The sequence below is a fragment of the Eublepharis macularius genome, chromosome 7 (assembly GCF_028583425.1).
Source record: "Eublepharis macularius isolate TG4126 chromosome 7, MPM_Emac_v1.0, whole genome shotgun sequence".
Taxonomy (NCBI): Eukaryota; Metazoa; Chordata; class Lepidosauria; order Squamata; family Eublepharidae; genus Eublepharis; species Eublepharis macularius.
The window spans coordinates 98,024,251-98,037,234 of NC_072796.1; the positions used below are offsets into that span (position 1 = coordinate 98,024,251).

The 12,984-nt window shown below is 45.8% G+C and overlaps 1 protein-coding gene across 7 annotated transcripts in view; it reads right to left on the reverse strand.

Annotated features, from left to right (window-relative positions):
* STAU2 (staufen double-stranded RNA binding protein 2) overlaps nt 1–12,984 on the reverse strand; it is a 242,970-nt gene that overhangs the window by 177,157 nt on the left and 52,829 nt on the right. For all 7 annotated transcript variants that reach the window (XR_008597409.1, XR_008597410.1, XM_054984756.1 and 4 more), the window contains one exon: nt 1,119–1,226. Coding sequence is in view for 5 of the 7 variants with exons in the window: in XM_054984756.1 (XP_054840731.1) it covers nt 1,119–1,226 (108 nt within the window). In the remaining 2 variants the exon portion in view is untranslated. The remainder of the gene's footprint in view (nt 1–1,118; nt 1,227–12,984) is intronic.

A 12,984-nucleotide genomic window follows, 5' to 3' on the forward strand; every position in this document is an offset into this window, starting at 1 on the left:
AACAGGTGAGGTGCCAGAAGATTGGAGGCAGGCAAATATTGTCCCTATCTTCAAGAAGGGGGGAAAAGCAGATATAGGTAACTACCAGCCTGTCAGTTTGACATCCATACCTGGAAAGGTTTTAGAACAATCATCAGTCAGTCCTTGAGCATTTAGAAAAGACAACTGTGATCACTAAGAGCTAGCATGGGTTCCTCAAAAACCTTATCTCCTTTTATGAAAGTTACTAATTTGTTGCATCAGGGGAAAGCTGTGGACATAGTTTATTTTGATTTCAGTAAGATTTCTGATAATGATCCACGTGATATTCTTGCTGACAAGTAGGTAAAATGTGGTTTGGATCCTTCTACTGTTAGGTGGATTTGTAACTGGTTGACAAAGACTGATCTTCTTTGCAGAGGAGTGACGAGAGGAATGCGTCTGGGATCTATCTTGGGCCCTGTGTTGTTCAACATCTTTATAAATTACTTAGATGAAAGAATAGAGAGGATGCTCATAACATTTGCAAACGATACTAAATTGGGAGGGGTAGCGAAAACAGTAAAGACAGTATCAAGATTCAGGATGATTTTGACAGGCTGGAAAATTGGGCTAAAACTGGTTCCCAGTCACCAACTCTCAGCCTAACTTACTTCACAGGGTTGCTGTGAGGACAAAATAAAGGAGAGGAGAATGAGGTAAGGTGCTTTGCATGTTTTCTGGGGAGAAAGATGAAGTATAAAGGAAGTAAATAAATAATAAATCAACAGTAAAACCACAAAGAGTATATCAAACATGAATGTGGCATGGTGATTTTTTTTCAGTTGTTATCCCGGTAATTACAACTTTCCGACCATTACCTCCAACTAACCAAAAGTGAAGCAAACAAAAGTGAAAAATGTTATTTGTTCACCAGTGCAGACTGTTAAAAGTGAAAACAAAACGTGCCAGGTACCCTAGACAGTAAGGTCTATTTAGTGAATAGCCACCAGAGTTAATAATACTAACAGATTAGCCGGCACCCTTTGTCTAGTCAGTCAGTATGGTCAAGACATCTTTTAAAATGCTGTGTGTTAACCATTAGGGAAGGAGGAAGTAGATTATATATTTATAGTTGAAGAATCTCATTTAAAACTTACTTCAAAAATGACAGGCATGTTGCGTTTCAGTGCAATTTCAAACACCACACTGATTTCTGACTTGTTTGCATCTTTTTCTTCTTCCAGTTCTTTTCCTGTGTCTCCATTCTGAACAAGCATAAGAAGAAGTTTCTATTAAAACTTTCTAAAAACAAAAGTTCAATGCATTAGTTAAAATGCGCAGCATATTTTCCCAAACATAATACTGTATGGAAGAATGTCATTTTTCCCTGATGTGAAATATTGTTGAATTTATATATTGATTAGTCTGCTTCTCAGGCAGCACCTTCCCAGAGCTATTCACATAAATCAAGAGACATGGGTCCCGCCCTTGGACTTACAAACTAGAAAGGGAAGGCCCTCGGTAATCTTTGAATTACGGAATCATAATTGCCAAACTGATTTATGAAATAAAGATGCTTTCATATTCATTCTGCAGAGGAGTTAGCCGTGTTAGTCTGTAGTAGCAAAATCAAAAGGAGTCCAGTAGCACCTTTAAGACTAACCAACTTTATTGTAGCATAAGCTTTCGAGAATCACAGTTCTCATGCATCTGATGAAGAGAACTGTGATTCTCGAAAGCTTATGCTACAATAAAGTTGGTTAGTCTTAAAAGTGCTACTGGACTCTTTTTGATATTCATTCTGTACTTCCTTTGATAGCCAAACTTTGGAGAACTGTATGTGAAGAAGTTAGTCATTCCAAATATTTTTAATATTTATATCCTGCCTTTCTTCATGAAAGTCAAGGTGACGTTCATAGACCTGGATCCCATGGTATATTTCCACTAAAAGAACAACTTTTGGAGAAGAATTTAGTGATGAAACCATTATCCAAATAGTTGTTGTGGGTTTTCCGGGCTGTATTGCCGTGGTCTTGGGCCAAGACCACGGCAACACAGCCCGGAAAACCCACAACAACCGTTCTCTGGCCGTGAAAGCCTTCGACAATACATTATCCAAATACTTTGTTTTCTGAGATGTAGTATATGTGCATGAGTAATTCTTCAGCCAACAGTAAGTAACTATAAGGAACTGTGACCTGCTTATAGCAAAATCTTCAACACCATTGTTTTTCTATGTTATCTATCTCAAGAATTCATATTACTCACTTGAAGAATTAATACCACTCCAGAATTTCACAATTCTGTAACATCTTCAAAGGATTTAACAGAAGCAAACTTGATACAGAAGTATGCTAGAAAACACCTTTCAAATTACCAACTTAGTATTTTTTGTTAAGTTTCATGATTCTGAACAAGTTTCATGGTTCTGAACACTTCATCCAAGAGAATATTGCTTAAAATTGCTTAGCTGCATTCATTAAACTAAGCGTATGTGTGTAAGCAAATAACACAACCACATCCACCAACTAGAAAAGACAAGATTATGGATAGAAAAAAAGGAGCCCTGCTCTTCCAGCATAAAGGTCCATTTCTAACTGCTCTGTAGACAAGTCATTGATTATTCTTAAACACTGAACCTAATAGCACCGTATTCAAAGGCTCACCTTCTCACTACTGTTAATAAAGGTATTTTTCACACTGGGACAGAGTTCTGTAGTTTCCCTGTTGCTGCTATGGTTGCTGACATTGCAGCAGCAATGGGGCTTTCACAAGGAAGATTTTCCTACATTTCACCTGCCCTGGCAGCAGCCATTCCCCTCTTTCCCTGTACCATTAAGAATTTTTCAATTAAAAAAAAATTAGCAAGTTCTCATTATATTGTTATATTATATCAATGTATCAGATTCTCTGAATTTCCAGGTTTTTTAAAAAAGAACATCTCTAGCCCTTTTTGTTGCAGAGATTTAATATCCCTACAATAGAGATGGGCATGAACTGCCAAAAAAAATCAACTTTGAGATTTGTGGTTCGTCCCATTTGATGAACAATGAATTTCCACGAACTTCCCATTTTCACAAACCAGTTTGTTCGATTCATGGTTCATTAGATCCCGGCCCCTTAGAAATGCCATACTTGCACGGAGTCTTCAGAAGGCTCTCCTCCAGCCATCCTCCAAGTTTTGCGAAGGTTGCAATATGCATCTTCAAGTTATAGACCCCCCCCCCAAAGCTGGCACCCTCACCAATGGCTCATTTGATTGCACTGCAGCACCCAGCAGTTACCGGACTGACGGACCCCCCCAGGCGTAGGTTCTGTTGGCAGCCGTCCCCTGCTCAGAGGCCAGGGAAGTGGTCAACAAAAAGGACGCCCCCTCATTCCCCCAGGGTTCTGCGACCACAGGGGTGGCCTGCACCCCCTGTTGCACCCAAGGGGTGGCCACCACACTGGATGTGTGTGTTTGGTTGGCGGCCACCCCCTCCTCATGGACCGGCGAGGCAGACAATGGACAGAACCGCCCCCCAAAGTGAACAGTAGGGCATCGTATCGCATTGAAGACATTACAGTTTTTGCGGAACCTGCCACTCCAAAAAATCAATTATGCCATCACCTTCCATGACACTAGATGTAGGCACAAAGGTGCCCATGCAATAGAGAAACTGCGGCCATCTTTGGAACTCAACTGTTCCAATCCATTTGGCAAAACGGGATGGGAGGGCCCCCCTGGCAAAAATGCCACATTCAACAGCAGAGCCCACCATACAGATGTGGGGTCCATGAGGGAAGCCTGCCACCCATGAGGCAATGGGAAAGAGGCAGAAAATCCCCCCACCCTTTCATTCACCTGTAGCTCTTCTGTACTGCTTCAGACAGACTAACATGTCCTTCCACCATGAGGACATGTGGGTGGCCCAGACCCTGATGGGGGATGCATTTGCCTCTGGGGCAGCAGGACCCAAACCCACACACCCATTCCCATTCTGGACAGGCACTTTAAGCAAGAACTTTTTCCTGCGAGCAGCCAGAGCCCGGCAGTGGGTGATCTCCTTCCCATTTGAGAAAGGCACTCAAAATAAGAGTCGAAGGAGACAGAAACCCCAAATGTGCTCAAACATGAAGGGGAAGGGGAAGCAAAACGTGCTGAACAGTGAAGGAGACAAAACATTAAAACCCGCTCCTGTGAGCCCGCATAATAGGTGTCCAGTAAGCTTGGCCTTGATCTCAGATGTTGTGGCCAGGCCACAGCCTGATGGTAGGCATGCGGAAAAGCAGAGACAAAGGTGGCTCAGAGGTCAGAAACTCCAGTTCCAGGGAGGGGTAGCCAAGCAGGAGGAGGATGACTTTCAGGAAAGGCAGCATGTCTACTAGGTCTGGGTCCAGACACGAGTGGCGGGGACAGAAGAGGTCTCCCAGGTGTGAGAAGACCCACCCACTCTGGATACTGGTGGGAGGGCAGGAGAGGATGGTGGCCACATTCAAGAGGTCTGGCCAAATGGCATATTTTCTTGCCCAGTACTCCAGTGGGTTGGTGTTGGGGAGCTCGAGGGGCTCAGCAAGGTACTCTCTGACCATCACCTCCGACAAGTCCAGCCCAGCCCACCACTGAACACCAGAAGTGTGGTGGGTTATTGTGGGGAGGGCTCTCCTGCCTGGGGACAGCCGGTGCGTATACCACCACCTCCTCCTCCTCCATCCCTGCGCCTACACTCTCTTCCCTCCATCCCACTTGTTGAAACCAGAACTTGACACTGCTCTGTGCAGGTCCCTTGCACTGATGGAGCTCTCTGTTCTGCATGGCTATGCTGCCTTTTATGTGTAGGTCACAAATGCAGGCCAGTCTGCATGGCAGCTCCTTGCAGAGAGGATGCAAGCAGGGGGCCATGTCTGCCTGCAACCTCCCGACCAAGTGCCCGACTCTGGGGACAAGCTGGTCCTGTCACTCCATCTTTCCGACCAGCACTGGACTCGTATGAGCATAGGAACTCGGTGGTCTCCTTAAACAGCCTCAGGACACGGACCATCTGAGAGAGGGCTAGCCAGCCTGTAGAACTGAGGCTGAGCTACTCTCTCCCCTGTAAAACTGGAACCGAGGACATGATGTCCTGCACAGGGTTCTTTTGCTCCACCAGACAACTCACCATGTCATAGGTGGAGTTCCAGCAGGTAGCCATGTCCTGGTAGAGGTAGTCCTCAGGTTCCCCCCACCCCCTGCCTCTGGAGCAGCTATCACGATGACTTTATGCTGCGGGAGAAATGGGATGCAAGACGCAGGCAGCTGTCCAGCAACACGCGCATTGGACAACATTGATTGGTTCCAGCTGGCCTTGATGTTGCTACCTAGCCTGAGTGCATCCGTCATGACGAGGTGCAGCTTATGCGCCAGGCAGACCAGGCCATCAATGGATGCCTCTTTCAGGGATGCCAGCATGTTTCCTCCTGCATCGGTGACCATGAAGTCTTAGACAAGCTCACCTCTGGGAGCCCAGTCCCTCAATGCAGCAATATTCTTCCTCGTGTGATCCTCATCCATCCCCCGTGCCTGCAGCAGAAGCACTCCGTAGCCCAGCGCCAATGGCCACACCTCCTCCCAGGGACCTGATCCTTCCCTGGGGCAGCAGAGATCCTTCGGCTGCCACCACTGGCCTGTGACAGCAAGGCAGATGTGATGACGGCAACTCCACAGGTCTGTTGTGGACAGTCCATCTCTTTGCACAAAACAGTTCCTTCATGACCCTTGCGCAAATACCCCAGTAGAGGGCAGGCAAGACTCACCGGCCAATGGTCTTCCGCGACAGCATTAAGAACCAGGGTACAAAGTGGCGCAGCAGCCTCCGGAAGCCCACACCCTCCACAATGGACAATGGGAGTCCGTCCACAGCAATCATCTGCGCCACCACTCTAGTGCCTGCTGCCTGAGCCCTCCCTCTGACTCGTACGCCAGGCACTGTCACAGACCCTGAGGGGACTGCCTCCTGCAGGGTAACCAGCCTGGGTGTTCCACTCCACCCGCAACCACCTCACAGCAAGTCTTCTTGCTGGCCATGGACTCCCGTTCTGCTCCCCCTTCTCTGATCTTTAGCTATCCTCACCTGGCTCTAGGTAGTTTGTGCAACAGAGGAAGTGACATGCTCAGGTAGTGCCTCTCCAGATGCTTGCGTAGGGCAGTGGATGACAGGTGCCTAGGGTTAGTGCCCTTATGTACTAGGGCATCTCAGTAATGACAGTGCGCTGAGCAGGGGTCATTGGGAAGACCCTGAAAGTGCTGCTAGAGTGATTGAGTGAAACGGGGACTGGGACTTGATGAGTCAGGAAGAGAACGAAGAACTAACTTCCACGGCTTGGAGCTGGACAGGGAAGATAGAATGAGGGATGGACTGCGGACAGGGATAGTCTCTGGAGTTTGGATTGTAGAGGGACTGGCTAATTCTACAAACCCCGCCATTCCCTCATACCCCTCCTCGTCCTCTGCAAAAAGTTTAACAATGTCCACTCCCGGCAGCAATGGAGAGACATCTGCCTCCTCCACAGCCCCCTCCCCCGTGGAGATCTGCAGTTGGGAGTCTCTGGTGCCCCCAAGACCTCCCCCTCAGTAGGGGTAGCGATCACCGATGGGCAACCTAGACAAGCTTTGCCCTCCCCCCCCCTACATGAAGTTTAACAATGTCCACTCCCGGCAGCAATGGAGAGACATCTGCCTCCTCCACAGCCCCCCCCCCGGTGGAGATCTGCAGTTGGGAGTCTCTGGTGCCCCGAAGACCTCCCCCTCAGTAGGGATCACCGATGGGCGACCTAGACAAGCTTTGCCCTTCCCCCCCCCACATGACCGCCCTCGCCCAACAGTACACATTTCATAGTGGTGCACTGAAGTGAAGAAAAAAAACAGAGTAGTGCTCATGAAGCAGAAGAGAGCTAACAGAAGAGTGGGGTTAGTAGAAAGCAAATTCAAAAATGAGGGTGTGAGGCAGCAGGCAGAGGCCCTGAGACTGGGTTTTGGTGTTGAGCCCCAAAACCACTACAGACACCAAGCCAGGCAGGACAGGTGCACAAAACAAAAGCTAAATGCGGATGGCACACAAATAAAGCGAGCTGCACCAGAGAGCTGCACTGGAGGAGAGAGAACAGAGGAAAATGCAGCAGGCGGCTACCCTGGGACTGGGGTGGGTGTTGAGCCCCAGAAGCACCACACAGGCAACGGCCCAGGCAGGACAGATGCCCCAAACAAAAGTTTAATCCCCCAAGGGAGCGCACTAAAAGAAAGCAAGGTACACCAGAGAAACGCACTGGAAGAGAGAGAACAGAGGAAAATGCAGCAGGCAGTTGCCCTGAGACTGTGGTGGGTGTTCAGCCCCAGAAGTACCACACAGACAATGGCCCAGGTAGGACAGACGCACAAAAAAGCTGAATGCACCCAAAAAGCGCACTTAAAGAAAGCGAGCTGCACCAGAGCAGCACACTGGAGGAGAGAGAACAGAGGAAAATGCAGCAGGCGGTTGCCCTGAGACTGGGGTGGGTGTTGAGCCCCAGAAGCACCATACAGACAATGGCCCAGGCAGGACCAATATGTAAAATAAAAGTTGAATGTGCCAAAGCAGTGCACTAAAAAAAAGAAAGCTGCACCAGAGAAGCGCACTGGAGGAGAGAGAACAGAGGAAAATGAAGCAGGTGGCTGCCCTGGGACTGGGGTCGGTGTTGAGCCCCAGAAGCACCACACAGACATCAGCCCAGGCAGGAGAGATGCCCCAAACAAAAGTTTAATCCCCCAAGAGAAGGCACTAAAAGAAAGTGAGCTGCACCACACCAGAGAAGAACAGAGGAAAATGCAGCAGGTGGCTGCCCTGAGCCTGGGGTGGGTGTTGAGCTCCAAAAGCACCACAGACACTGGCCTAAGGAGGACAGATGCACAAAACAAAAGCTGAATGTGCAAAAGGAGGGCAGAAAATAAGAGCAGGCAACACCAGAGAAATGCACAAAATCCAGGAGAGAAAACAGAAGAGTGAGGGTTTGAGCTGGGGGGGGGGCAAACCACCAAAAAACAAAACTGCAAGAGTGAGGACCTCAGAAGAGCAGAGCAAGAAACGCAAAGAGCAACAAAAAGGGAGGCCTCAATAAAGCTAGGCCCAAGTTCCAGGCAAAGGCCTAAGACTGGGGTGAGGTAGGGGTGAAGGGAAAAAGGCACCCCTTCCCAAACACCTCCCCACTGAGAGAAGAAAAGGAAATTGGAAAGAGGTTTTTCAATCTCTTTTCCAGCACCAAATCTAGGCCAAAACTCCCAAACACACACACTCTCAATCCAAGTTCAAGTTGCAGTTCCTTCCCCTCTCTCTGCCTGCTGAAACTGAAACCACAAGGCACAGACCTTTGGCTTTTATATAAAATGCTGACATAGAGCAAAACAGGAGCACTCTCGTTGGCAGAGAGGCCTGCCTAACAGGGTTTGGGGGGAAGAGATTGGTGTTCCCATAGCTACTGTGGGCACATCCCCTCAGTTGCCTAAGAGATTAATCACCCCACTCCCCCTGCTCCTCTGCTGGATGAGACAGAATGAGAGCTCTACAGTTGGCAGGGGCAGCTGCCAATCAAAGTTTGTGGGCTAAGATTGGGGGCAACCAAAGGACTGGCCTCCGTTGCCTGGGGAATCAATTGGATGACGCCAGGGTGTCTGGCTTCCCTAACAGTCAACGTCAACGAAGCGGACAAATCAGAACAAAAGTTGTCGGGTTCGTGGAAAACGTGGTACACATGAAACGCATTTTCCCTGCGGAACGAATTGGCTGATTCATCACGAATTTTGAGTCATAATTCAATTTGTGCCCATCTCTACTCTGCAATTAAAAAGGCTACATACTTACTATTTTTTTTTTAAAAAAAAGGTTGGAGTTCAGAGAGAACTGGCTACACAGATTGTTATAATGATACTCAACTGCTGATCTTTTAAAAACCCTCCTCGCAATAACAAGGAAGGGAAAAATGGCTTCCGGGAGGTAAGGGATCAGGAAAATGCCTGCCATGTGGGGAGGGACCAGGAAAATTGGAACTTTCCTGCTTACATAGCAACTAACCAGGTTTTGCAGGTCTTTCCCAAAACTTCCCAGCAAAGCAGGTTTGGGAAAGACAGGAGAAAAGACAGGGAAAATCTAGGAATGCACAAATGTTATGATGTTATGGGGAAAGTTGGGGGGGGGGGAACCCACTTCCCAACAGCACTGAACCTGGGGCAAATAAACTGTGTGGAAAAGGTTATAGAATGTGTGTGCTGCTGGAAGATGAGTATACAGGTTTTACTTATACAAACATTAAATGGTTAGCACTAGCTATGAGTTTGTTGCCTTACCTCTGGTTATGTTATTAAAAGTACAATAAAGCCATGGATTAACTTGTGAAGCTAAATTCGTGCCCAGATGATAGGAAGAGAGACTAGTAAAATGAAACAACTTTAACTAGGTTTCCTCAGCACCACTGTAATATTTAGTTATGGTTTACAAACCCTTCAAACAATAGTTTCCACATTCTCATTGAGGCTTTAATCATAGTTTAAATACCAAGACAGAACTTTTCAAAAAGTAACAATTATTAAGTGTTGTATCTGCACAGCACCTTTGAAGCAGGAAGCAAAGCGGATATTTTGGGATCAGAAGGTGACAGCTTTACCCTACTAAACGGTTGCAGATTATAATATGCAACATTTTATCTGATGTGTCTCTATGTGCCTTAACCCTCAAATCCTTACTCTATAAAAGTGGGCAGCTGGAATCTAGCAGAAGCTAAACAGGGACACAAGTACTCTCCTGCCTTATTCAGGGTTATTGGCACAAAGCAGCAACAGCTCTTGAATCCCTTTCACATAAACTTCCTTACCACCAAGACAAAAATAAAGGCCGAGGGACGGGTAGATGATTGGTGGTTCTGAAGATCCATGGCTTACGTGTGATTCTCATCACAGCAGTAATGCTCTTGGCTATGCATTCCCTTCTCAGGCCCCACTTCAGCCACTTGGCAAGAACAATTTGGCAGCTGTATAGCAGTTCTTTCATGAAGGCAGGTTCCCGTTCCCATGCGCTCCTCGTTTTCCTCACCACTGTTTGCGTTGTGCTTTCTCCAAACAGAGACACAATGAAGACTCAAGCTCATGATGTCTCCCTTTTTAGCTGTAAAATACTATGTGTACTTAATTTTAAGTAAAAAAGGAAATGCTTAGGAGCCTCTTACTCGCTTAGTACCAAGTTATAACAACTGTGCCAAAGCATCTAGAGAATTTTTTTGTTTTTTTTATTTCAGTCTAAAACAGAAGCTCAGATCTATGATGAACCAGGTATACCAGCTGTGCTGTTTCTTGCTGGGAAGTTTTTGTGACTGCTCTGACCAACTGCAAAACTTTCCAACTAGAACTGGGGAAACTGCAACAGAAGTCACATGCGGGTGTCTTGATATCTAAGGTCCATATATACCAGTGGTTTAGCACTGGTAAGGGAGATAACTGCTATATTGAAAAAATAATTCTGCCGTATGGGGCTTGTTATGATCTTCACATTCTTTAGGGTGGATTTTGCTTTAAATCTCCCCCTTACACCCTCTGGGTAGTTTGCTGCCACCAGGAATATTAAATTCCAATATATTTTATTTAAGTTTTCCCTTTGGTAACGTGTTTATGCGTCAGGCTCCTTCGTGGTTCTATGTGGCCCTGAGGATAGGAATGGGAGATAACAATGACTGCTACTCTGGGATATAACAAAACAAAATAAAAGTTTATTTTTTAAGAAGCGTATTGGTTACATAAAAGTAGTTCTTAGTTCTTCTAGTTGCTTCATCCAAACTCATTCACACAGATCTCTTGTAAGGCTTCACACACAGTTAGCCTCTTTCTCTAGGCTCTATATTTCTCTCACAGAGAACTCCTCAGACAGCACACAGCTAGCCTGTTTTCTTTTCACTCTCAATTCTTTCTCTCTCAGACGCACACACAGTTTGCCTGCTTCGAATAGAATGAATATATAGTCTCACAGACACACTCAGTTCAGGCTTCCACTCAGGTTGCCTTTCCCTCACAAATACATGAACACCCTCAGGCTGCACACAGCTCGCCTTTCTTGCCCTAACTGAATCTTTTTCTCTCCCTCAATAACTGAAAACCGCCTTCACTCCACCCACTCTGTCATCAACCAATCATATCACTCACTCATCTCTCTCTTTCACCCCCACTCTTCACCTATCTCACCAAACATTTAAAGACACATGCACCCATTTCTTGAAATCATTACAAATCCCCCCCCCTTCTCCTTAAGCGGAACACATCTCTTTTCCAGAAGAGTGGTGTGCAGCTTTCTCCGGCTTAGGGAATGTTTTATTGTCTCTGCAGTTCCAGTTAAGTCCACTTCTCACTCTTCTGTGGTTTTTGTTTTAAAGTACTGGGTTTCTTTATCTTGCATTCCTCCTCTGCTGGGGTGTCATCTTCCTCTCTGGGATGCTCCACTGCTGGGCTGAGGTCATCTCACTCTCTGGGATGTTCCACTCCTGGGCTGAGGTCATCTCGCTCTCTGGGATGCTCCACTGCTGGGCTGAGGTCATCTTGGCTTTGGCCTTCTCTACTAGGTCGTTGTTTGCTTCTTCTGGTTGTTTCTCTATCAATATTCTGTTCTTTTCCAAACAGTCTATTTCTTTCTTACGAACACAGCTTGAGCTGCTCAGTTCTTTACATGCTCTCTTCATGTTTGATGCACTGGGTGACTCATTTAGTAGGCTAGCATCCTTCAAGGAGTTTCCTAACTCTTTAATCTGTTTATTGCACACGCTGAACTTTTCTAGTACTTTACATTTGTCTTCAACCAGTTCAGCAACTGTACTATCAAGTTGTTCCTCTCTTCTTACATAAAGTCTATTTCTAACTGACTGATAGCTCCTGTGCATTAGTAGAAAGACAATTAAAAGGGTAACTGCGGCAAAATAAATCAACATTTCTAAATGCTGAATCTTTTTGTTGGTGTTTTCTAGGGCTTTTTGCAGCCTTTGGTTTTCTGTATCCAAACCTTGGTAACTGACTTCTAAATGTTCAGCCTTCTTAAAAGATGTTTTCCTAAGCCTTAGACTTTTCTGAAGCTGTAGGTTCTCACTTTCCAGTTCGTTTTCAAATTGTAACTGAGCCACCATGAGGTTCATACTCTTCACAGATTCAACTGTTCTGAGTTCTAAATTCTCTTCATCAATTCGTGTATTCTGTTTCTCTAAGGACTCTAGTTGAAATCTGAGGTTTCTCTGGCTAGTTAGAGTCTTTTTTGGCATTCTGTTTCCTATATCCAGGTAAGAGTTTTCTTGCTCTGACCTATCTATTTTTTCACATATTAGCTTTAGGTTAGCAACCCTTTTCTGTAACAACTCATTTTCCCAAGCAAAAATGTCTCTTTCTGTGTTCATTTCATTCTGCCTGGCTTTCTCTCTTATGTCTTTTAACTCACAATCTGTCATAATTTCTCTTTTAAACACCTCAGAGTTTTTATTTATGGCTCCTCCTTTTTCTTGGGACATTTCCGCAGTACTACTAACAGGAGTTTGTCTCTCTCTTTTTCTCTCCTGCAATGTATCAATTGTGTCTGTTGCTAAGATACCTAGGGGCTTGTCTTCTGCTCCCCTGGCTTCAGCTTGCAGCAAATCATTGGAGTCAGTGCATATTTGAATTCTTGCGTTTGCTCCCATTACATCTCTTCCCAATACTACTGGTATTTTCTGTTCTTTAATAACTGCTACAGGAAAATATTCTTCTTTTCCTCTCCAGTTAATTTTTAGCCGTGCTAGTGGCACTCTTTTAGAATTTCCCCACACACCTTGTAAGGATATTTGCTTATCTGGAATCAGGTTTTTCTTATTAACAAAATCCTCCCTGACCAGTGTTACTGAGGCTCCTGTGTCTAGAATGGCTAAAGTATCTCTCCCATCTATTTGTACCACCTCTCTCAGTTCAGTACCCTGAGCAACCTTATCTGTCTTTACCCCACACAAGTAGACTGTTTCTTCAGTGTTTTTACTGGGTGTTTC